This window comes from Scylla paramamosain, chromosome 5, assembly GCF_035594125.1.
Source record: "Scylla paramamosain isolate STU-SP2022 chromosome 5, ASM3559412v1, whole genome shotgun sequence".
Taxonomy (NCBI): Eukaryota; Metazoa; Arthropoda; class Malacostraca; order Decapoda; family Portunidae; genus Scylla; species Scylla paramamosain.
In genome coordinates, this window is record NC_087155.1 from 12,757,283 (window position 1) to 12,781,691 (window position 24,409).

The window sequence follows — 24,409 nt, forward strand, 5'->3', positions numbered from 1 at the left end:
TCTGAGTATACATACATATATACACCAATCACCACCAAGTAGCAAATACAAGCCTTTTTTTTTTTTCAGTACTCTTTTAACAGTTTAATTTTCCAACAGTCAAAGGTCCGGGATCCCTCATTACAGTCCTCAGGGGAAGTCATTACCGCCCTTCTCTCCTCCTCTTCCTCCTCTTTTTCCTCCATCCCTACATATAACTCCATCTCCTTTATTCTGTGCCATACTTTCCCTCTCACTGGTTACTTAATCATGCTGCTCCATCTATCATGCCGCTAAGACACACCTTCATACTATCTATCGCTGTCATTCTTATACCATTACTGTCATTCTTCTCTTTTCCCTCCTTGTTAATTTTTTTTTTTTTTTAGGGAAATCTTAAGTAAACATTAATATCGTAAAAAAAAAAAAAAAGGACCTATATCATTGACACATTTATTATTCATTACAAAATTACATCTTGGGTGACATTTTTTTCATTAATGGTGAATTATCAATCTTGCATCAGCAAACACACACAGTTTTTAGTTTCTTTACTTTCAATTTCTTCATTATTATTTTTTTTTTTTTGTCGCTGATGACTTTTTTGTTCATTTACGTTTTTTTTTTTCTTTTCCTCCTTTTTTGGATTTTATTGTTTTAGTTTCTTCTTTACTTTCAATTTCTTCTCTCTTGATTTTGGTCGCTGATGACTTTTTTTGTTCATTTTCTGCTTTTATTTCTTCTTTATTCTTGTTTTTGGTCGCTGATGACTTTTTTTTGTTCATTTTCTGCTTTTATTTCTTCTTCATTCTTTTTTTGGTCGCTGATGACTTTTTTTGTTCATTTTCGCTTTTTCTTTTCCTCCTCCTCCTTTTTTTTGGATTTTATTGTTTTAGTTTCTTTACTTTCAATTTCTTCATTATTAACTTTGGTCGCTGATGACTTTTTTTGTTCATTTTCTGCTTTTATTTCTTTTTCATTCTTGATTTTGGTCGCTGATGACTTTTTTTTTGTTCATTTTCTACTTTTATTTCTTCTTCATTCTTGTTTTTGGTCGCTGATGACTTTTTTTGTTCATTTTCTGCTTTTATTTCTTCTTCATTCTTGATTTTGGTCGCTGATGACTTTTTTTGTTCATTTTCTACTTTTATTTCTTCTTCATTCTTGTTTTTGGTCGCTGATGACTTTTTTTTGTTCATTTTCTGCTTTTATTTCTTCTTCATTCTTGATTTTGGTCGCTGATGACTTTTTTTGTTCATTTTCTGCTTTTATTTCTTCTTCATTCTTGTTTTTGGTCGCTGATGACTTTTTTTGTTCATTTTCTGCTTTTATTTCTTCTTCATTCTTGTTTTTGGTCGCTGATGACTTTTTTTGTTCATTTTCTGCTTTTATTTCTTCTTCATTCTTGTTTTTGGTCGCTGATGACTTTTTTTGTTCATTTTCGCTTTTTCTTTTCCTCCTCCTTTTTTTTTGGGGGGGATTTTATTGTTTTGGTTTCTTTGCTTTCAATTTTTTCATTATTAACTTTGGTCGCTGATGACTTTTTTTGTTCATTTTCTGCTTTTATTTCTTCTTCATTCTTGATTTTGGTCGCTGATGACTTTTTTTGTTCATTTTCTACTTTTATATCTTCTTCATTCTTGTTTTTGGTCGCTGATGACTTTTTTTGTTCATTTTCTGCTTTTATTTCTTCTCCATTCTTGATTTTGGTCGCTGATGACTTTTTTTGTTCATTTTCTACTTTTATTTCTTCTTCATTCTTGATTTTGGTCGCTGATGACTTTTTTTGTTCATTTTCTACTTTTATTTCTTCTTCATTCTTGTTTTTGGTCGCTGATGACTTTTTTGTTCATTTTCTGCTTTTATTTCTTCTTCATTCTTGATTTTGGTCGCTGATGACTTTTTTTGTTCATTTTCTGCTTTTATTTCTTCTTCAATTTCTTCTTTCTTGATTTTGGTCGCTGATGACTTTTTTTGTTCATTTTCTGCTTTTATTTCTTCTTCATTCTTCATTTTGGTCGCTGATGACTTTTTTTGTTTATTTTCTACTTTTATTTCTTCTTCATTCTTCATTTTGGTCGCTGATGACTTTTTTTGTTCATTTTCTGCTTTTATTTCTTCTTCATTCTTGATTTTGGTCGCTGATGACTTTTTTTGTTTATTTTCTGCTTTTATTTCTTCTTCATTCTTGTTTTTGGTCGCTGATGACTTTTTTTGTTCATTTTCGCTTTTTCTTTTCCTCCTCCTCCTATTTTTGGATTTTACTGTTTTAGTTTCTTTACTTTCAAATTCTTCATTATTAACTTTGGTCGCTGATGACTTTTTTGTTCATTTTCTGCTTTTATTTCTTCTTCAATTTCTTCTTTCTTGATTTTGGTCGCTGATGACTTTTTTTGTTCATTTTCTGATTTTATTTCTTCTTCAATTTCTTCATCCTTGATTTTGGTCGCTGATGACTTTTTTTGTTCATTTTCTGATTTTATTTCTTCAGTTTCTTCATTCTCATTTTTGGTCGCTGATGACTTTTTTTGTTCGTTTTCTTTTAATTTCTCTTCCACACACACATACACACACACACACACACACACACACACACACACACACACACACACACACACACACACACACACACACACACACACACACACACACACACACACACTTTCTCCTTTCGTCTATGTTAGAATCCACATATGCACGCGCGCACGTACTCACGCACACACAAACGCACGTAAGCAAATTAATCATGACTTTGAATATTATACATATGACTTCTACATGGCTATACATATAGGTACATATTCACACATATTTCATCATAGCTTGAAACATTGTCAATATTATGATGGCCTTCTACATGGCTAAACATATATGTACATATTTACACACATTTTATCATGACTTAGAATATTGTCATGGGTACATATTCATGCATATTTCATCATAACTTGGAATACTGTCAATGTTATGATGCTTTTCCATATGGCTATACATGTATACTCGTACATTCATCAGGACACACACACACACACACACACACACATACACACAAATATAAACACATATTAATAGACACACAATAATAGATCATTTAATTTATTAAATGGCGCCTCACTGATGGGCGAGATTGTGGGCGTGGCGGCGGGCGTGGTGGGCGTGACGGTGGCCAGCGTGAGCGGCGTGGGCGGTGCGGCCAGCGGCCTCCAGACAGTCCCTGACAAATGCCTCCGCGCCGGCCACCTGGGTGCGCGGGCCGCGCAGCAGCACGGTGCGAGACACCTTGTCTGTTGCTGGCGGCACTCTCACCTGCACGTCAGGGAACTCCTGCAGTAGTCTCCTGACAGTCGCGCCGGCGGGACCCACCACGTGGCACCGCTGGCGTGGCGTCACCGCCACTTGCGCCTCGATCACCTCGGCCTGCCGCAGCAAGGCCTCGAGGCGCGCCAGGGCGGCGGGAACCTGCCGGGCAGGTCCGCACAACCTGATGGTGGCGGTGCGGGTGTCTGAGGGAGGCGGCACACTCACTCGCACGCCAGCGAACTCTTGGCACACTTCCCGCAGTGTGGCGCCGCGTGGGCCGACGATGTAGCGCCGCATGTGGGGCGCTACGGCGAGAGTGGCCTCCTTCTCTTCCTCCTGCCAAGAGCGGCGCACGCTGTCCAGCGCACGCTGCTGCTTGGCTCTCTCAGCCCGCTGCTTTCCTTTCTTCGCCTCGAGCTGCTGGCGTCGAGGAGACTCGATGGCGGCCTTCACCTCAGGCAGGCTAGGCGCCTTCACCTTCTTGGGCCTGTTCTTGCCGCGGCCCACCACCGCCCTGCCCTCTGAGTCCCTCTTAGGGGGGTCTGGGTCCTCAGGGGTCTCCGCCACAGTCTCCTTAGGCAGGCTAGGCTGTGCCCTCACCTTCCTGGGCCTTTTCTTTTTGCAGGCCACCACCGTCCAGCCCTCCGAGTCGCCTTCTGTGGCTTCAGGAGTCTCGGGGGCCTCAGAGGCCTTAGGGGCCTCTGAGGCCTCGCCGGACACCTGCTTCACGCCCACCGCCAGATCCTCATCTGCCTTAACCGGAGGCGCCTTCTCCACCTTCACTTTTCGCTTCTTTCTCTTACGCTTCTTCTTAGTAGTGTGGGTGGGTTTTTCTTTCCCATCGTCGCTTTCGTTATTTTCTGCTTTGTTTTCCGCTTCTAATGTTTCATCTTCGCAGGTTTTCATTTCTTGATCTGCTACTAAGTCTTTTTCTTCGTCATTTCCGTTATATCCGTCATTTTCCATCGTTTCCTCTGCGTGTACGATGGCGCGCGTTACTGTCTCTTCTTCAATGGTTTCTTCTATGTGTTCGATGACTTTTTCCTTAACGTTGTCGGTCTTGGCTGCTTCCCGCACTGCTGCTTTCTTCTTCCTGCGGAAGAGTCGCCGCAGCAGGTACAGGAAGCCACAGCATTTGACGGCGCGTTCTTCTTTCATGTCTTCTTCGGCGGCGCGTTCCATGTCGTCGTCCGCTGGTGCGGGCAAAATTTCTTCTGCGCTCCAGGTTTCCATTTTCATCCCTTCCTTACTACCCTCTCAAACCTCGCCCCTACCCCCTCAAATTTTGCTAATTTCTTTTACTGCAAAATAAAATTTAAGGTGTCCTCTGATTGGTGGACTGGTGCGTGATCAACTCCAAGCTCACGGCCTGGAGGAAGTCAAGGCTCACCGCTCTGAGTTATGTTCGCTACATGTAATGGCATCAACTGTACGAGTACATAAGAAGTGGCTGCACTAAAGCTGTTATCTACACTATACATAAGTATTTAGCAGCTTATCCTAATACAGTGACAAACGACGCGAGAGAGAGAGAGAGAGAAAGAGAGAGAGAGAGAGAGAGAGAGAGAGAGAGAGAGAGAGAGAGAGAGAGAGAGAGAGAGGGAGTGGAGGGAGGGAAGAGAGAGAGAGAGAGAGAGAGAGAGAGAGAGAGAGAGAGAGAGAGAGAGAGAGGGTGTGAATGACAGAAAACAGACACAATATGATAGTCTATACACCTCGTTGGAGATTCATGATTTTATTAATATGAACCAATGAATCTTTGTTTTTTCAGAATATGAATAGCAGTTTCGAGAATATTGATATCAATATTGATATCAATATTCTCCTGAGAAAGGTTAGGGCACGTGGGATAGATGGGAAGGTATTAGGCTGGATAAAGCCATGGCTAAGTGACAGACGACAGAGAGTAGTAATAAACGGCTCCAAATCCGGGAGTGGGGTAATGTAATTAGTGGGGTGCCACAGGGATTAGTATTAGGGCCATTGTTGTTTTTAATATATATATCAATGACTTGGATAATGGAATTAGTAGTGATGTTAGTAAATTTGTGGATGACACGAAGATAGGTAGATTAGTTAGGTCAGAATCAGATGCCATCACTTTGCAGGCAGATTTAGATAGGATGAACGAATGGACAGACAGATGGCAAATCCAATTTAACATAAAAAAAAATGCAATGTACTTAGCATAGGTAGAGGAAACCCACACAGTAGTTACACAATAAACAACTCAGCTCTAGTAAGTTAAAAGTACGAAAAAGATTTAGGAGTTATAGTAAGCTCTGAACTCTGTCTAAGAAAGCAATGCATAGAGGCCAGAAACAGGGCAAATAGGATATTAGGATTATTTTTTAGGAGTGTTAAAAGTAGAAGACCTGAAGTAATATTAAAGTTATAATTGACGCTGGTCAGACCTCATCTTGACTACGTTGTGCAGTTTTGGTCCCCATATTACAAGGTTATAGATCTATTAGTATCAGTACAAAGGAGATTGACTAAAAGGATACAGGATATGAGGAGTATTCCTTACGAGGAGAGATTGAAGCTGTTAAATTTACATTCTTTAGATAGACTTACGTTAAGAGGGGACCCGATAGAAGTCTTTAAGTGGTATAAGGGTTATAAGAAGGGGGACGTAAGCAAAATTCTTAGGATCAGTAACCAGGATAGAACAAGAAATAACGGATTCAAGCTTGAAAAATTTAGGTTTAAAAAAGAGAGAGGAAGAAATTGGTTCTCAAATAGAGTGGTAGATGAATGGAACGGACTCAGTAATCAAGTTGTTAGTGCTAAAACATCAGGGAGCTATAAGAGAAGATTAGACGGATTTATGGATGGGGATGATAGGTGGAAATACGAGTAGGTAGGTATATTTCATACAGGGACTGCCACGTGTAGGTCTGATGGCTTCTTGCAGCTTCCTTTATTTCTTATGTTCTTGTGTTCTTATGATCATACATGCTATCATCATCAAATTCTTCTTTATTTCCATTCCTCTGGTTACTTACTCATACCACTCTATCTATCTATCATGCCTTTATCCGACTCATACCCTCATACTATCGTTGTCACTCTCTTTTTATCTTCTCCGTGGCCATATTTACTCATACTCGTCTCTTAATTTCCCTTCCACAGGTTACTCATACCGTTCAATCTATCATGCCACTGTCCGACTCATTCCCTCATACCATCACTGCCATTCCCTTCTTTTTCCCTCCCTTACTGTCACCATCAAGTCGCTCTTTACATTACTACATTTTTTTCAGTTCCTCCTTGTTTTTTCCTGCATGACTTTTCCTCTGAATCATTGTCCTTCTCTTGCTCCGTCCGTCACTAGTCTCATTTCCCGTGCCGCGTCAAAAATTCTTGCGTTACTAGTTTTATTTTCATGATTTATACAGCACTTCCTTATTACTCTCTCTTACTGAGTTGCCGAATGGTCTTCTTTTTACTTTTCAGCCTCCCACTGTCTTTCAAAGCACGTTCTTGGTAAGTCTTCCCTGTATTGTGTCGAGAAATGTAACTTGACGCTGTTGTTGGCTTCATAAACTGTCCTGAAGCAAGGTTTAATAGTCCACGTTTGTTTGTACTTTTTATGGGATGGCTTTTAATTTGGGATGATATTACCTCTTCATGTGTGTGTCTGTGTGTGTGTGTGTGTGTGTGTGTGTGTGTGTCCGTGTTCGTGAGCCTTCGTTTTTTGCCGTCTATCCCTGTCCCTGCTGCTACTTTTCCCTTATGCTTAACAAGAAAGAAAATATATATGTATTTTTTATTCTTGTCAGAGTCTGGAGCAACGAAAAATGGGTTACATTTTTTTTAGCCTCTCGAAACACCATTATGGATTTCACTCTTCTGCCCATCTCCCCTCCTCCTCCACCTCCTCCTCTTTTTTTCTCCTTTTTTTTTTTCTCATATTCATATTCATATTTATTTTACCTGAAGTCTTCGTAAACATCCTCCTTGAGTTGTCTGTCCTATATTCAATCTCTCTCTCTCTCTCTCTCTCTCTCTCTCTCTCTCTCTCTCTCTCTCTCTCTCTCTCTCTCTCTCTCTCTCTCTCTGTTTCCTTTTAATTTTGCTCCAAGCTTTTGTTCTTGTTTTGTTGCTTTGTGTTCTATTCTTAAGTCCACTTTTTAATCTTCAGTTTATTGTTCGTGAAATTTTGCTAACCATAAGATTTATTTTTATTCATTTCCAAATTTATTATAGCATACTTGTTACTACACTGCATACATATTTAACTTACTATGTATACGTAATCCAAGTTGTTATATTCTTTTTTTTTCTATTTACTTGTTTCTCAAAGTTTTAACTGTATATTGCTTTCATTTTTAACTTAATATACTTTTTATTTTTTTATTTTTTTTAAGTCTTACTGTTTTACTTTTTTTTTTCAACTGTGTATACTGTCTGATTTTTTTAGTTGTACGTATATACTGTCTTATTTCTTTAACTATATATATATTCCGCTTATTTACTTTATTTATTTATTTATTTTGTTTTATTTATTTATTTATTTTTTTTTATTTTTTTTTTATTTATTTATTTTTTTTTTTTTTGCTGTATATATTGTCTTGATCTTTGAACTGTAAATACTGTCTTCATGATTAATTTTATATACAATAGTCTTTTTTTTTTAAACTGTATATACTGCCTTAAATTTATAACTATATACACCATTTTATTTTTTAAAGTATATTACTGTCATGCACTCGTTTCAGTTCATTTTACACGTTCTCTCCATCAGGCAGCTCTTCTAACTAGCGTATCCCTTGCTTCTCTCTTCTTCCCTCTTCTCTCCTCACCCACAGTGCATTCTTCTACTTTTCCTCCTCGTGTTCTTTCTTCCCCTCATTTCCCAGGCTCAGCGGGTGCATGGCTATGTAATCCCCGGTGAATGAAGGAGGATAATGGAAGCCCTCTTCTCTCCTGGTTAAAACTGGCATTCGCTCCCTTCCCCACCCTTTCTCTCTCTCTCTCTCTCTCTCTCTCTCTCTCTCTCTCTCTCTCTCTCTCTCTCTCTCTCTCTCTCTCTCTCTCTCTCTCTCTCTCTTGTTATTCTTGCTCTTATTCTTGTTTTTCCTGTTCTTTTTGTTTTTCTTCATCATCATCATCATCTTCTTCTTCTTCTTCTTCTTCTTCTTCTTCTTCTTCTTCTTCTTCTTCTTCTTCTTCTTCTTCTTCTTCTTCTTCTTCTTCTTCTTCTTCTTCTTCTTCTTCTTCTTCTTCTTCTTCTTCTTCTTCTTCTTCTTCTTCTTCTTCTTCTTCTTCTTCTTCTTCTTCTTCTTCTTCTTCTTCTTCTTCTTCTTCTTCTTCTTCTTCTTCTTCTTCTTCTTCTTCTTCTTCTTCTTCTTCTTCTTCTTCTTTTTCGTCGTCCTCCTTCTCTTCCAAGATCAAAGTGTTCTTCGCTTTGACCAAACACAGATTTGCCTTCTTTTCACATGAAGTTTGTTTCCATTAAATTATTCATCAGTGTCAGACAGAGACTCAAGGTTTTCCAGGTCATCTGCAGCGACCTTTCCAAATTTTCATAAGACAAGTTGGAAAAAATAAAAAGGAATATTCTTGGCACGTATGAAGACAATGATCCTTGCATTATTCTTTTTTTTTTTTTTTTAAACAAGTCATGACAGAAGCTGAAACAAAACTGTGGGAAGACTTTGTGAATGTTTTCTACCTTTCAGAAACCAAAGATAATCATGTTTCTAAGATGCTTCAAGAAGTATTTTGCTAAGGCTAGAAATAGATATGATGAAAGAAGCGGATATGAATTTACCTCTTGTATTCACGTTTATAAAATTCCTCTACATTTTTCAACTTCTTTGCATTGATTGTGTTTGTCGTTAGATTATATTTGTTTTCAGTGCAGTACGTGATACATGTAGTGACAAAGACGAAGGGCAGTTAGCTATTGGATCACTCGAAAGAAAAAAAGCAAAAGAAATGGGAACTCTTTAATTACGTTAGTGTTCGTATACTTTAACATATCCTTATCCCTACTAATGATGTCTTTTCTTTCACAGGAACGAGCCAAGAGCAAACCTGTACTCCTCGTCATCTCCCTCGCCGGTGTGAAGGTGTGCAGTCCCGATGGAAAGGTAAGAAAAGGACAGACAGGAGAAGGAAGAAGATTTAGAGTAGATAATGGTAATCGTAGTGCTAGTGGAGATGAAAGAGGGAAGATGGTGCTGGTGATTATGGCGGTGGATACTGACGATAAACATTTATAGACCTCTTGACGGACGAGAAGAGACGAGGAGCGGCAGAGGCAACGTGACTAGTAGTAGGTAGTAGGTGAGTCAGTGTGAAATTTAATACGAAAAATATATTCATTACTGATAAGAGAAAAAGGAGGCTGGCGTTGATAAGAAAGAAAAAGGAGGGTCGGGTTGATTTCGTAGTGAGAGAGAGAGAGAGAGAGAGAGAGAGAGAGAGAGAGAGAGAGAGAGAGAGAGAGAGAGAGAGAGAGAGAGGGAAGGGAGAAAGGAAAGAAATGAGAGGAATTGAAAGGGGAAAGTGAGCTGCGTACCTCCTGCACAGCCAGCCCACTCACCCCCACCCTCTGCCTCACCTGTCGATACCAGGGGGGAGCTTTGCAATTTAAGCACAAAAGTCTATTACGGCGGTAACTCCCCGCCGAGGAGAACCACACACCCCAGACTCATGCGGCTTGATTGTGTTCCTGTGTGCTGAAATATGGATTAAGGAAACTTCAAGGGTGTGTGATTTTTATGCAGATTTTTTTTTCATCTCGGGTCTCAGTTTAACTCATTCACTACTGCTGAGATTTCGAAACTTACACAGTGACTATTTGTTAGAATGAATAGATGTAATCATAGTAGATGATTAACTTGAGATCATTTCTAATTTTACAGTACAAAACATACTATCGTAAACCTAATATAATCCTCTAGTGATATCTAGACTAAATTAAACTCATTATATTGAAGAGGGTCAAAATACAACAGACTAGTAGTATTTCGATTGGTGTGTTCAGAGGCTTACAATTGAGAGGGCACACGTTGGAATCCTGGGACTGATTTATATACAGTATTTTGTGCTTGTCTTCTCTCATGGTTGTGAACGTCTGATCATCAATCATCAAGCTCAGTATAGTTATTGGGTATAAGCCAGGAAGTAGTGAAATTACAGCCCTGTAGAAGCGGGAAGCTAGCATCTCAGTTCAGTGTGTGTGTGTGTGTGTGTGTGTGTGTGTGTGTGTGTGTGTGTGTGCATTGTAATGGAAACCAACAGACTTAGTTGATTAATTAGAGGAAGCAAGTGATAAAGCTCATAATCAGAAAGCAATGCTTAGAATTGTTTATGCACATGTTCTTTCCTTGGAAAGATTATCGCAGATTTGGTTCACTGGATTTACACAACATACTATTATCGGCCACCTCTGTTTTGATATTACCTTCACTTATCGGTTATTCTATCATGCCGTGGCATAATTCCTTTCAGGAATTTCTCTTTTTTTCTGCTTTCAATGAGAAAATAAGAACCCTTGTTATCCTGCATCGTGTCCTGCACTGAAGACACGACTGGGGGAGACTCTTGAACTCATACAAAAGTGCTTGCGAAAGAGTTCCGGGAGGTTTCTTCAGGACATCGCGGAAAGGGTGCAACTTGCACCCAAATGGGACGGACTTAAGTGAGACAATTTTCATCCCAGGGAATGGAGTGAAATGAGTTGCGGGGGGTGGAAAGGACGAAGATAAAGATAAGATAGATGTTAAGGTCGTGCGCTATCAAACATATTGCCTACACCACCTCTTCTTACTTGAATCTTTCAGTCTGTGGCGCATTGTTTTATTCACGCTCCATCTTCCACAACCACGTGTCCTTGTCGCGACACGTACTACGTACTTACAAATCAGTTCTCTATAAGACGATACACTCTGTCAGATATTATCATAAGACTGGTGGTGTATATCTATTACCTTTGGCATACACAAATTGCTTGTATGTGCTCTTAGTGGTCGTCTTAGTAATCCTACACTTATGGTCATCCATAATTTGTTTAGATTTCCATCAAAAATTTGGTATTTTTAGATTTTTCCTTGGCATTCGCTGAGGTGTGTGGGAGCAGCAGTTACACATTTTCCTCTCTACCAAATTGACGAATGACTGGCGACACCCTGGCACTCACACATCTTTTCACGTCTTGTAGTGACCTTGACTTTGTTTCTTTTATTGAAAGGTTTGTGCATCAGTTCTGTATTAGCCATATATTCCTTCCTGCTTGTGTTGATGTTTTTGGATTTAACTTACACTGAGACAGATATGTGTTTATAATAAGACTTACAGATAGAATGTATGAGTTTTGAAAATACTCGCATGTACAGCAATGTGTGTAACATCTCAGTCTTATACAAACACGCATATACTCAGGAGTATAACAGATTGTCTCGCGTAGTGCACCACTTGCCATTAAAAAATAAAGTTTGAAATAGATATTGACAATTCATTTCATAGTTGTTACGTCACTGGCGTAGATAGGCAAACGGAAGCTTGCACAGTTACTCAAAAATATAGTTTGCCGTCGTTCATTACCTGCTGGGACTGACTGAATGCAATAAAAAAACACATGACATTTCGGATATCACCTGTTCTTCTGGCAATCGTATCAGTGTTCTCCCTTAGTGTTACAGGATTAGCTCTCTCTCTCTCTCTCTCTCTCTCTCTCTCTCTCTCTCTCTCTCTCTCTCTCTCTCTCTCTCTCTCTCTCTCTCTCTCTCTCTCTCTCTCTCTCTCCCTTTGCGCGTTTTGTTAGTAAAGTCTTTGTTTTTTTTTTCTGAGGTGAGGACTATGACCTGTATTTTGAAACGCTGTGCTCTCTCTCTTCAGGACTAGTTTCAAAGCCCAGAGATTTTATTAATAGGATTGTCATGGATGTTTTTTTTTTTTCCTACTGATACATAATTATTGTTAAGCCACCATCAGAACTATGAAAAAGCACATAACGCCCCATCCCCAGTAATTTCCACTACAGCCTGTTTAAAAGAAGAGATAGGGAGCAGGAAAGTTTAAAAATAGGGACCAGTGTATCTCGCAGGGAAGATGGAGGCCCTTGCGTTTGGTAGTATGAAAATATTCCATCGCGTGTTCAGTTAATATTTGTTCAATGTCGTCCCCTTCTGTTTCTGCTATTCTTGTTCTCTAATTACTTTAAATCCCTTCTTTCCGCCCTTCCACCCTCCGATTATCCATTATTATTGTATGCTGCCCCCATTTACTCAGCATTTACAGTCATCCTCTCACTCCCTTTCCTCTCCCTCTTCTTCCCTTCCATACTTCACTCTTTTTTTGGTGTTTTTCTTTTCTTTGTTATTTTGGTTTGGTCTTCCGCTTGTTCTTATCTTCGTGGCTTGATTTTTCTTCCTCTTTTTTCCCTCCTTCTCTTCGTTTTCTTCCTCCTCCTCCTCCTTCTCCTTTTCTTTCACGTCTTCATTCTTCTTTTTATCGTCTTCCTCCTCCTCCTCTTCCTCGTCTCCCTCCTTCTCTCTTTGTATTATCTTTCAAGCTCTCTTTTTCATATCCGGCATCAGGCCAGAATGTTTAGTCCCCCTTCATATTCTAAAGCTGTTCCCCATATTTCGAACAAAAACTCTGAGAACGTGGATTCAAATAATGCGTAGATGTGTGTGTGTGTGTGTGTGTGTGTGTGTGTGTGTGTGTGTGTGTGTGTGTGTGTGTGTGTGTGTGTGTGTGTACATCCTCACCAGCCCTTCCCTTTTCCTCATTTCCATATCCTTTGCCACCATGCTCATATCCTACCTCCTTCTGAGTTCGTCCCTCCCTCTTTCCTTCCCTCCTTCCTTTACCTCTCCCTCTCACCCTTCTCTCTCTCTCACATACACCTCCCTCACCGCCCTATCTCTTACCTTACGCTCCGTCGACACATACCAGAGCCCATGAGCATATCGCACGCTGTTCCTCCACGGTCCCTTCCCTACCTCCTACTCTCCCCTCCCCACTCCCCTGACGCTATGAACTGCATAGCACTATTCGCCCCTCCGTGCCTTAGCAAGCAGTCTGGCTTCATGGGATAGAGCGTGATGTAAACATAGGTGCATCTGTATACATTTGTTTTGCATAGTAGTTTTTTTTTATAGAGAGGTTACTGGATGAGACATTGTACATTTATTTAGTAAGGAGCGTGGAGCTACCAGTGACTGATCAATTGACAAAGTATGCTGTCGTGATGTGAACAAGGCTGCATCAAGTATATACATTTGTTTGGAGAATACTGAGATAAGATATTGTACGTACAGTTACAAGTGACTCATGAATTGACAATATATGATTTCAAGTTAATTGAGGGATAAATGTGTAACAAGATGCTAGCGTGATGTAAACAAAGATGCATATTCCTCCTATACATTAGCTTGCAAGGCAGTTTTTTTTTTTTTAAGGAGGTTAATGGGCTAAATAATGTACGTTTAGTAAAAAGCACAGAGTTGCAAGTGGCTGATTATTGACAAAGCATGATTTCAAGATGATGCTGTGATAAATGTGAAGAAAGCTGTTGTGGTGATGCAAACAAAACTGTATATTCCTCCATATAAATTTGTTTGCAAAGCAGTTTTTGAAGGATATTACTGGATAAGACAATGTACGTTTAGTAAGTAGTGTAGAGTTACAAGCGGCTGATCAATGGACACAGTATGACTCCAAATTGATGGGGGAATAAATATAGTGAGGCAAGGTGCTTTTAGGGGTATTTTTTTATGTCTGTAAAATGCGTGAGGAGACTTTTCGTGTGATGGATAGCTGTTTGGAGTGACGGCTGAGATCCCCTGATAATGGAGGAGCCTGTCCCTGATATGATGGAGGGGCACGTGAAGTGATGGCGGGGGATGGGTGCTGGGCGTGATGTGATGGAGAGGCGTCTGGGGCAATGGAGCTTCTTCAGTCATAGGTGATGGAGATGTGCATGGCGATTATTTCTACAAAGGCTGAAGAACACTTGGTAAATGTTTATAAGGCTTCCTTACTGTGTGACAGGGAAAAGGACGAATGAGTTTCCTTACTCCGTGGCAAGGAAAAGATTGATATTTCATTGCGTGACAGGGAAAAGATAGAAATTCCCTTACTGCGTAACAGGGAAAAGGACGTATGGATTTCCTTACTCCGTTGCAAGGAAAAGATGGATTTTTTTAATTACGTGACAAGGAAAAAAAACGAATGGATTTCCTTACTGCGTAGGAAGGAAAAGATAGAACCTTCTTTACTGCATAACAGGGAAAACATAGAAATTCCCTTACTGCCTGACAGGGAAAAGAACGAATGGATTTCCTTACTGCGTGACAAGAAGAGATAAAAAAAATATTCCTTAATGTGTCACAAGGAAAAGGTAAAAGTTTCCTTACTGCTTGACAAGGAAAATGACGTAAAAATTCCCTTACTGCTCGACAAGAAAAAAATACAAATTTCCTGAGTGTGACAAAAAAAAAAAAAAATAGAACAACATGACGTTTCGTAACATATTAGAGTCAAAAACAAGAAACACGAAATTGAAAACAGTGTCACGAGGAATAAAGGAACAAGAAACTATTAAGAAGTGTCTCGTTCTCGTCCAAACTCTTTTTTCTCCTTGTTCCTCTTTTTTCCTCTACCAAAGACCTCTCGCCTGCCTCGCCTCTTAGCTCCCTTCTTCCGGGAAAACGGGGAACGGGGGGCGTAAGGAGACGAGAAGGGGGCGGGGGGTGTTAGTGGCGCCAGCTAGGAGTGATAATTTATCCAAGTGGCAACAGCGCTCATGATTTAGGGAGAGCATCAAAAGTGAGGGGAGAGGAAAGGGAAGAGAAGGATGAAGTGCGAAGGAGGGTCGTATCGAGATGAATGAAATAAAGGAGAAAGAAATATAGTGAAAGAGAGGAGAGAAAAACAACTGGCGAGTGAGTGTGTGTGTGTGTGTGTGTGTGTGTGTGTGTGTGTGTGTGTGTGTGTGTGTGTGTGTGTGTGTGTGTGTGTGTGTGTACAAAACGAGATTTTAAAGAACACCCAATACAGAACGAACAGATGAAAAATCAGTTATTTTTAATTTATAAAGAAGTTATTAGGTAGAATAATATGATAACTTGCCTAACAAAACAAAACAAAAAATGTAAACTGAAAACAAAGAACAAAAGATGAGTCTCTAAAACATCGCGTCAAGACGGTAAAAATCAAGGAAAAATCAAACAAATTCCAAGAGGGGCGTTTAACTTTCGCAATACAAGGAAGTTACTATTATTTTTCAAGATCATTAAATCATCAGCTAATAAACCAACAATACAAAATGTCCAAGAAAAATCAAAGACTTGAGGAATGTAAAAAGTTAAAAAGTTACAAAAGTTAGAAAAGGGATGAAACGAAGAGGAAGAAGAAGAAGAAGAAGAAGAAGAAGAAGAGGAGGAGGAGGAGGAGGAGGAGGAGGAGGAGGAGGAGGAGGAGGAGGAGGAAGTGGAGGTGAGGGAGGAAGACGATGACTCAAGGCTGGAAGAGGCAATGAGGCGTGAGGAGAAGGTCCGGAAGGCTGTATGGAGGGAGAGAGAGAGAGAGAGAGAGAGAGAGAGAGAGAGAGAGACTGACAGACACACACACACACACTCACACACACACGAAAGAGACGAATTTAGAACAAGCTTGGTCTTGACGGCTTGACTGATGAGGCAGCCGCGTGTTGGATGAAGGGGCGTGGAATGAGACACTTTATGAATGGGAGGGATGCGGCGGTGACAAGTGAGGGCCAAGTGTTAAATGGGAAGCGATAGTCAAGTGAGGAGAGAAGTTAGAAGATACGTTACCATTATTATCAGCGGTTGTCAGTGTTAAATGTCTAATAGGAAAATAGTAATAGTAATATCTCTGACTTTCGTAATGTATTCTTTGTCTCTCGCCTCGTGTTTAATTAATCTCTCCACCTCCTTTATTCCCGTTAACTGTTTTTTAAGCTTCCGTTCCATCAATACCTGTCTAATATCTGTCTCATCCTTTCCAGTTGTACCCAAATTAAAATTCTCCTCTATGGTAGGACATATCTTTTACTTTTTTTTTTTTTTTGTAATTCATGACGGTTGTTGTATATCTTTGTTTTGAATCATGTTATTCTCTAGTAATTCGTGTAAAGATGTGTGGGTCCCTGTGTTATAAAGTAAAGACAGCAACTCAGTGTTCATATGCAAATATTTTAATTGTTTAAGAACCGGATTTTAAATTATTGGAATATGATTACACATATTTTATTATAGTACCCACGGATACAGGAATATAAAAGGAATTCATCGCTTCAGTATATTAATTATGATGAAAGCATATCATCATTTATCATATTAAATATATTAGTAGGTACTCTCTAGTAGCCTTGTGTTGTTGACATCTATTTATTATTAATGTTATTATTTTAGTAGTAGTAGTAGTAGTAGTAGAAGTAGTAGTAGTAGTAGTAGTAGTAGTAGTAGTAGTAGTAGTAGTAGTAATAGTAGTAGTATTAGTATTAGTAGTAGTAGTAGTAGTAAACTCTGGAACTCACTGCCTGCTTCTGTATTTCCACCTTCCTATGACTTGAATTCCTTCAAGAGGGAGGTTTCAAGACACTTATTCATCATTTTTTGACCACTGCTTTGACCCTTTTATGGGACTGGCATTTCAGTGGGCATTATTTTTTATTGGATTTTTGTTGCCCTTGGCCAGTATCCTTCCTACATAAAAAAAAAAAGTAATAGTAATAGAAGTAGTAGTAGTAGTAATAGTAGTGGTAGTAGTAGTAGTAGTAGTAGTAAATAATACACTGTATGCGTAAAGAAAGAAGATCACACTTATGGGTAGTTCATTCATATTTCGCGATTTTGTATTATTAGGAAACGGTATTTCTTTCCAACATTTTGAGTGCCATAACTCTAATTCGTTGCTTTTACAATATTAATGAAAACTTTCTTTTGTGTTTGCCTTCCCATGCACTTACAATTCCACCAGGAGATCATGTCTAATGTCACCAACTTCCATCAGAGTCTCCTTTTAATCCCTCTCCTCAGTGGAAGTAAGACGCGTCCAGCAAGTGATGATAAAGGCTTATGAAATACAAGTAATAAAGTAACATTTGAGTATAATTTCGTATTTGAAGATATGTTGAATGATTAAAGAAAAGCACTAATAGCGATAATTTAATTAAAGAGAAATTATGATGTCAATCTTTCTCAAATGTTGAACGTTATACTTTGTAATATTAAGAAAACTGAGCTGCAAGAGGACAAAAAAAAGAAAAAAAAAATAGACTTAAGCAAATTTTGATGAAAGCAAGTAATGGACGGGAGCTATTACATCACCCTGCTTGCTTTATACGACCCTTTATGGAATGAAATATGGGGAGTGAAGGCAGGAGGGAGAATGAAGGGAGAGGAGCGTCATCAACACGGTTATGAGGGAAAAAATAGTGACAGATCTGCATATTGCCTCAACTTGCCTGCGTTATATTACCGTGTGCGTGCATGTGTGTGTGTGTGTGTGTGTGTGTGTGTGTGTGTGTGTGTGTGTGTGTGTGTGAGTGTGTGTGTGTGTTCATGCACTGTGATTTTTCTGCATATAATCCTGGAATGCACAGCTGGCAAACAAACAAAAGAGAGGCGGGAATAAAAGCAAAAGAAGCGGAAGGAGAGAGCGAGGGAGAAGAAGAGGGAGGGGTGAGAGGGAAGAAGACAGGCGAAGGAAATGACTGCGACAAAGAGGGACCGCATGAGTCACCATGAGGGGAGATGGAAAATGGAGGAGACGGAGAAGGGAGACACGGCGGAGGAGGAAAAGTAGGAGGAGGAGGAGGAATGGGGGAAGGCCAGGAAGAAGAAATAGAGAAAGAACCGAGTAACATGGGTAAAAGAGGAAGAACACAAGAATGGATAACGAAAATAGATGAAGGAGGAGGAGGAGGAGGAGAAAGAGAAGGAAAAGGAAGAAGCCAGCAAGAAGAGACTGAGAAAGAAAACAGTAATATGCCTAAAAACGAAGAGTACAAGAATAAATAAGGAACGAGAAGAGGAAGAAGAATATTGGACGGAAGTAAAAAAAAAAAAGTAAGAAAAAACATGAGAAAATAAACGGAGGAGAAGGGAAAAAAATGTTGAGAAGGCAGAGGGAAACAAGACAAGACAGTGTTGACCGTCCATGGGGGAAAAGAAAAGTTCCTGACTGAGAGAGTAATATATAAAGACAAGAATGTAAGTGAAAATGGATGAGTGAGGGCCTGAGGAAATACTCATAGGAGAATTATTACTGTAGGGGAGAGAAAGAGGAACGTGAGATTACTGCTTTACTGATGGCTAAAGACAGAACCTTTTTCTTAAAACATTACTGCGCCTTATAGCAACTACTTTCATCATGCTCTTGTGGAAATCAGTGGCGTTTTCAAAGTTATATCCATGATTTAAGTGGTAGTTTAAAAAGGAATCTACTTCATAAACAAAAAAAGAAATACCCAAGGAAACCTGCCTTATCATCTCTTGTGGTGATAAGTAGAGTCCTCAAGTGTGAATCCCTGACTTTTATCGTTCGTTTAATAAGGATTCTACTTTATTAAGGAGAAAACCAACCATGAAATCCTGACTTATCATCTCCATGGCCTTTGAAAACAATCATGGTGAGAGAACTAGACATTTTAAAATACAGAACACAATTTCGTGGCGTAGTGAGACTTCGAAGCAAAGTAGTGGAATGGTACAGTCAGGAGAGAAGGAACGAGAAAACCAGAAGATAAAGGAGGTGTGACTGCATAAACTGAAAGGCGTAATGTGTAGGAAAACTTTGGATAGATGTGACAGTTAAGAGAAAAGTACGCATTTATTCTTCCTCTAAAATATACAGTTGTGTGGGTTATGGGGCAAAAACTGAAAATGAACTCGTACATTTAGCGGAAAGGGGAAGGAAAGAAAGAAGGCGAGGAAAGAAGCTCCAAGACGCAGAGAAGAGAGGAAGACCATGAAGAACAAGATAAAGACGGATAGAATAAGACCACAGCGAAGGGAGGAAACTCGGAGGAGGAGGAACACGAAGGAAGAGGGAGCAGAGAAATCAGTAGAAGGTGGAACAAATTGCTTACTAACGTGCATTTATAGAGCCTAACGAAAGACATAAATACGTGGGGATCTGGGCGAAGGAAAGAGATGGAAGTACAGACGGACGAAGGGAGAGAGAAGAGGAAGTTAAGGGAGAAGAGAGGGAGAGAAGGAGTTACCGGTTAAAGGAGAGAGAGAGATGGAGAGACTGGTAGTGTAGACAGGAATGCACAGCGCCTGAAAATGCTTGGGGCAGAAAACATGATGAATTATTGTATACCTTAAAGTGAAGTATGCAAACATATAAGAATCCTGGTTGTGGAAGGGATACTTAAAGAAAAAGACAGAAATAATAATGACAAAAGATATGAATAAAGAAAGACAGAGAGAGAGAGAGAGAGAGAGAGAGAGAGAGAGAGAGAGAGAGAGAGAGAGAGAGAATACAGAAAAAAAAAAAAAAAACGAAAGACTAGAAAGAAGACGAGATGCAGCGAGGGAATAAGATGAAGGCGGTGGAGGAGAAGTAGGAAATGAAGGGAAAAGGAGGAAGAGAGAGGAGAGCGATGCGGGAGCAGGAGCGGGGAGCCGAGGGGTTAGTGCGGGGCCTCAAGTGGGTCTGTGTGAGGGGGAGGATGTCTGTGATGTATTAGGGAGTGCGGAGGGCCACTGCGTTATGTACTCGTACTCTCCCGCTGACGACCCGCCGAGACTGGTGAAGGAAGATAGTGGTGGTGGTGGTAGTGGTTTTGGTGGTAGTTGTTGTAGTAGTAGTAGTTGTTGGGATGGTCGTGGTTGTTATATTGTTGTTGTCGGTGGTGATGATGGTGGTGGTGGTGGTGCTGCTGCTGCTGTTGTTTTTGTTGTTGTTGTTGTTGTTGTTGTTGTTGATGTTTTTGATCTTCGCTGATTTTCTTTAGCATCAGTAAAATATTGTACTTTCCATGTTCATTTCCTATTAAAAAGAAGCAGACAAGTTTCTCTTTTCATTTTCTTTTTTTTTTCTATGGCCAGCGATGTGTTAGTTTCATCAGACGCGCCAGAAAACTTCATATGACAAGAAGTTTTCGAAAATGCTGACAGTCATTTTTCATGTGATGGCTTGCGGCAACTTTCTTTGCGTGCATTGTTCAGAGAGCGAGTTGCTAGTGCGGCTGAAATGTCCATTGGTCAAGGAAGGAGGATATGAGATTTCGCACAGCTGGCATGTCTTGTCCTCTCCGCCTAGCTGCCACTGTTCTACTTACATTGGTTGAAGCATATCCACAAATTTCTTAGGCCTTATTCATAGCTAATTACAGCTGTATTTCATTTATTTGTTTGTCTTTTTATCTATCTATCTATCTACTATCTATCGCTCTATCTATTCATTTATCTATCTACCTGGCTATCGATCTGTCTGTCTGTCTATCTATCTATCTATATATCTATCTATCTATCTATCCGTGTCTATTTATCTATTAGTTTTTGTTTGTTTGTTTGTCATTTCTTTCTTTGCTTATTTATCTATTTATCTATTTATTTATTTGCATTTATTTCTTTCCTTCTTTCTCTCTATCTGTCTTTCTCTATCTATTTATTTACATTTTTAGGTGGGGAGGGCAACGTTCGACACCTGCTGTCTGGACTATTATTTCTTCGTAATGTTTATTATTTGCAAGCTTAACAGTAAAGGAATGTTTCTTAATCGGATTACCAAGAAAGCTAAAAAGGTAATATAATTAAGATCATGATACAAAAAATCTCTGAGCTGAACTTTTTTTTTCCCTGCTCGCAAGAGACGCTGAATAAAAGTGTTGTAAGAGCTCAGAGGGAGGTTGACGCTCCCTCCCAAAATTTTACATGAGAAAGCAACTTTATAAAATATGTTGAAGTTTATATCAGGATGGCGGGCTGGCGGCCATTGAGCACCGGTGTATATCAGAGAGAGAGAGAGAGAGAGAGAGAGAGAGAGAGAGAGAGAGAGAGAGAGAGAGAGGATATGTGTGTGTGTGTGCTATCTTGCATACGTGCCCATGTCTCAGTGAGTGAAAACGAAGACGAAAGGGCGCAGGCAGGACTTCCTCAAAGCTGACGTTGGCGAAATTTTAATAAGTCTTCGGAAAAATATATAAGAGGCAGCAACGTGAAAGACACTTTTCATATTTTCGCCCAGCTTAGTCCCATCGCTCGTTAATGATGACGCGGCTGTTGTGGCTCCTGACGGTACGATGCCTGACGGTGCGATGCAGCTGTACCATAATGATATTCCTTGCTCCACTGCACATATTTTGTCGCGTATTTTTAGATAACGTAAAGGGAACATTCATGTCCTCGAATGAATGTGTATTATTTTTTTTTATTTATTTATTTTTTTTTTTTACTTGCTAGACAATGTTTGTTTTATGCAGTCAGTTTGCTTCTCTTATTTGCATGTTTGCTTTGTGTCTTCACAAATAATGCACAACGAGCTGCGCTTCCCTCATGCAGTGCCAGTGTCAGTGTAACTTTCTCCTACAAACAAAAAAAATATATACGAGTATATAGTAATTAATTCAAATATCCGAAAAGCATCTAGAAATTTGCCTCCTTCCTGGAAGAGTATAGAAAAAAAAGATAACCTTTGCTTCACTTGCGCTCCTTAATTAATCCCAAAGTTTAGAACGTACAGCTCAAGTTGACACCCGGCGGGGGAATATTTACACTGGCCAGGTGGGCGGGAGAGGAGAGGCAGCAGAGAGGGGAAAGAGACTCAGGAGACGCACATATTTCTTAGGGTGCCTTTGAGAGGGTATGAGAGGGGCGCTGCTGGATGAGGGGTGGATTGGGGACAGAGAGGACTGGAATTCATGGAAAAGAAAGTTTGATAAACCATCTTGAAAGTTTTGGTCTCTTTTCTTCCTGCGGATCAAGGTCAGGCCATCTCCAGGGGACATCTTGAAGATATTTAAGTCCATGGAAGGCGAAAATATTATGTGTAAACCGCAGCAATAGTAGGAAGAAAAGATGGTGAAAGAATACAGGACGACATAGATGGAAAAACCTTATAGAGATCAAAGAAATAATCATGAACGAAAGTGTTATCTTCGTGAAAGACGGAGCAATAATAGAAAGAAAAGACTGTGAAAAAAATGTTGATGCCATAGTGGGAAAAAATATATAGGTTTAAAATAAGAGAATAAACAATGAGAGAATAAAAGCAAAAATGTCATCTGTAAGGCGAAGCAATAATTGGAAGAAAAGATGATAAAAGATTGTAGGACGACATAGAGGGAAAAACGTATAAAAGAGAAAAAGAATAAAGAGAACAGACATGAAGGGCGAAAATATTGTCTATAAGATAGAGCATTGTAAGAAAGGAAAGACGGTAAAAAAAAAAAAAAATACAGGAAACCATGAAGCAAAACAGATTAAAAAGGTAAGAATATATTGGACATCTATATGATCCAATATAAGAGAAATAAAATATGATAGGCATTTAGGCTGAACTCCTATTGAGACTGCGATGATATTTATTTTTATGACCGAAAGCCTTAATGAGACTGCAGAGAAATTACCATTTACATAGATGAAAAAGAAAAGGGAGCATGTACACGTTTTGATTCTTCAGTAACTAAACATTAGGGACGTTTGCGTATTTTAAAAGAAAAGATCAGATTTATCCTATACGTATTTCGTGCATGTGAGTTTTGATATTAGATTTATATGTGTCAGGGAAATGCCTCGGTCGTTCACAGGTTCATAAGATGCTAATGATGCAAAAGTTTAACATTTAGTGAATACATAAAACAAACATGCGTAGTAATTCTACTGTTTTTTCATATAGTAGTTATGAAAACAACTTAGGTACAAAGACAGAAAAAATCTATGCAATAAGAAAGAGAGAGAGAGAGAGAGAGAGAGAGAGAGAGAGAGAGAGAGAGAGAGAGAGAGAGAGAGAGAGAGAGAGAGAGAAATTATACTTCATTGCGTAAGCTGATTAATTTCTACAGATGACGAAGAAACACTTGTGAGAAGGGAGAGTAAAACAAAGTAGATTGTTCATCGTATAATTTGCCAATGAGATTTCGTAGCTGAAGGAATTGGTGAAGTCTTTTGTGAAACACTGGACATGTTACTTGAAATGTAAGACAAATTGCAAGTCATCATATGCGTCTTTGCAAGAAAGTGGGGAAAGAGTCATGTTAGCCAGAACTTGAGACGAGCAAGATTCATGGAAACGTGAATATAATGGTGGAAGAGCAAGTTAACATGGTGGAACAGTGTGATACAAGAGACATTCCCTAAGGAGGTGGAAAAATATGAGAGGAATATTTTGGCAGAGCACCAGCCTAACGTACATCACCACACACACACACACACACACACACACACACACACACACACACACACACACCAGGCATACTCCATACAGGGACTGAACGAGACCTCCTGTGTGTAAAGAACGTGCTTGTGTCGTGTACCGTGTGCCTGACATGAGAGACTGTCAGCTAAACGTGTCTCAAGAAGCAACCTTTTCTTCCTGGGGGTATTTTCCTTGATAAAATAAGTCTTGTCGAAGTAAACCATGCCACGTCAGGCTCACGAGATTTTTTCCTAAAAGTGAACATAAAAATGAAAGACAGTATGATGGTAATGACAGCTTGTCGTTATTAGAAGAAGCCGAGAGATGGAGAGACTACTTTCCTACCATTGCTATCATCATTATTGTCGTATTAGTTATCATAGTCATTATCATAACTGTTGTCATCATCATCGTCTCATTTATGATTGTTACCTGCATATATATATTTTTTTTTAGCGTCGTTGTTATGATCGTTGTCGTCACTGTTCCCATCATTATCGTCGTCACATCATTGTTTCCATCAGTGAATTTTGACCGGACTTTGAATCAACGACACTGCTTCATCTTATATTGAGACTCCCACACCAAGTTTAGAAGGTGAAAGTAATTAAATTGTGGTGCATAGAGAACAAAGAGAGAGAGAGAGAGAGAGAGAGAGAGAGAGAGAGAGAGAGAGAGAGAGAGAGAGAGAGAGAGAGAGAGAGAGAGAGAGAGAGACTAGATGGCACTGTAAAACTTTTCAGTCTTACATCCTGATTTACTCTCAGGCTTCTTT

General features: G+C 39.5%; 1 protein-coding gene across 5 annotated transcripts in view; it reads left to right on the forward strand.

The window, feature by feature from the left end:
* LOC135100533 (SH2 domain-containing protein 5-like) overlaps positions 1-24,409 on the forward strand; it is a 188,058-nt gene that overhangs the window by 101,916 nt on the left and 61,733 nt on the right. For all 5 annotated transcript variants that reach the window (XM_064003505.1, XM_064003504.1, XM_064003509.1 and 2 more), the window contains exon 4: positions 9,306-9,380. In XM_064003505.1, coding sequence (XP_063859575.1) covers positions 9,306-9,380 — 75 coding nt within the window. The remainder of the gene's footprint in view (positions 1-9,305; positions 9,381-24,409) is intronic.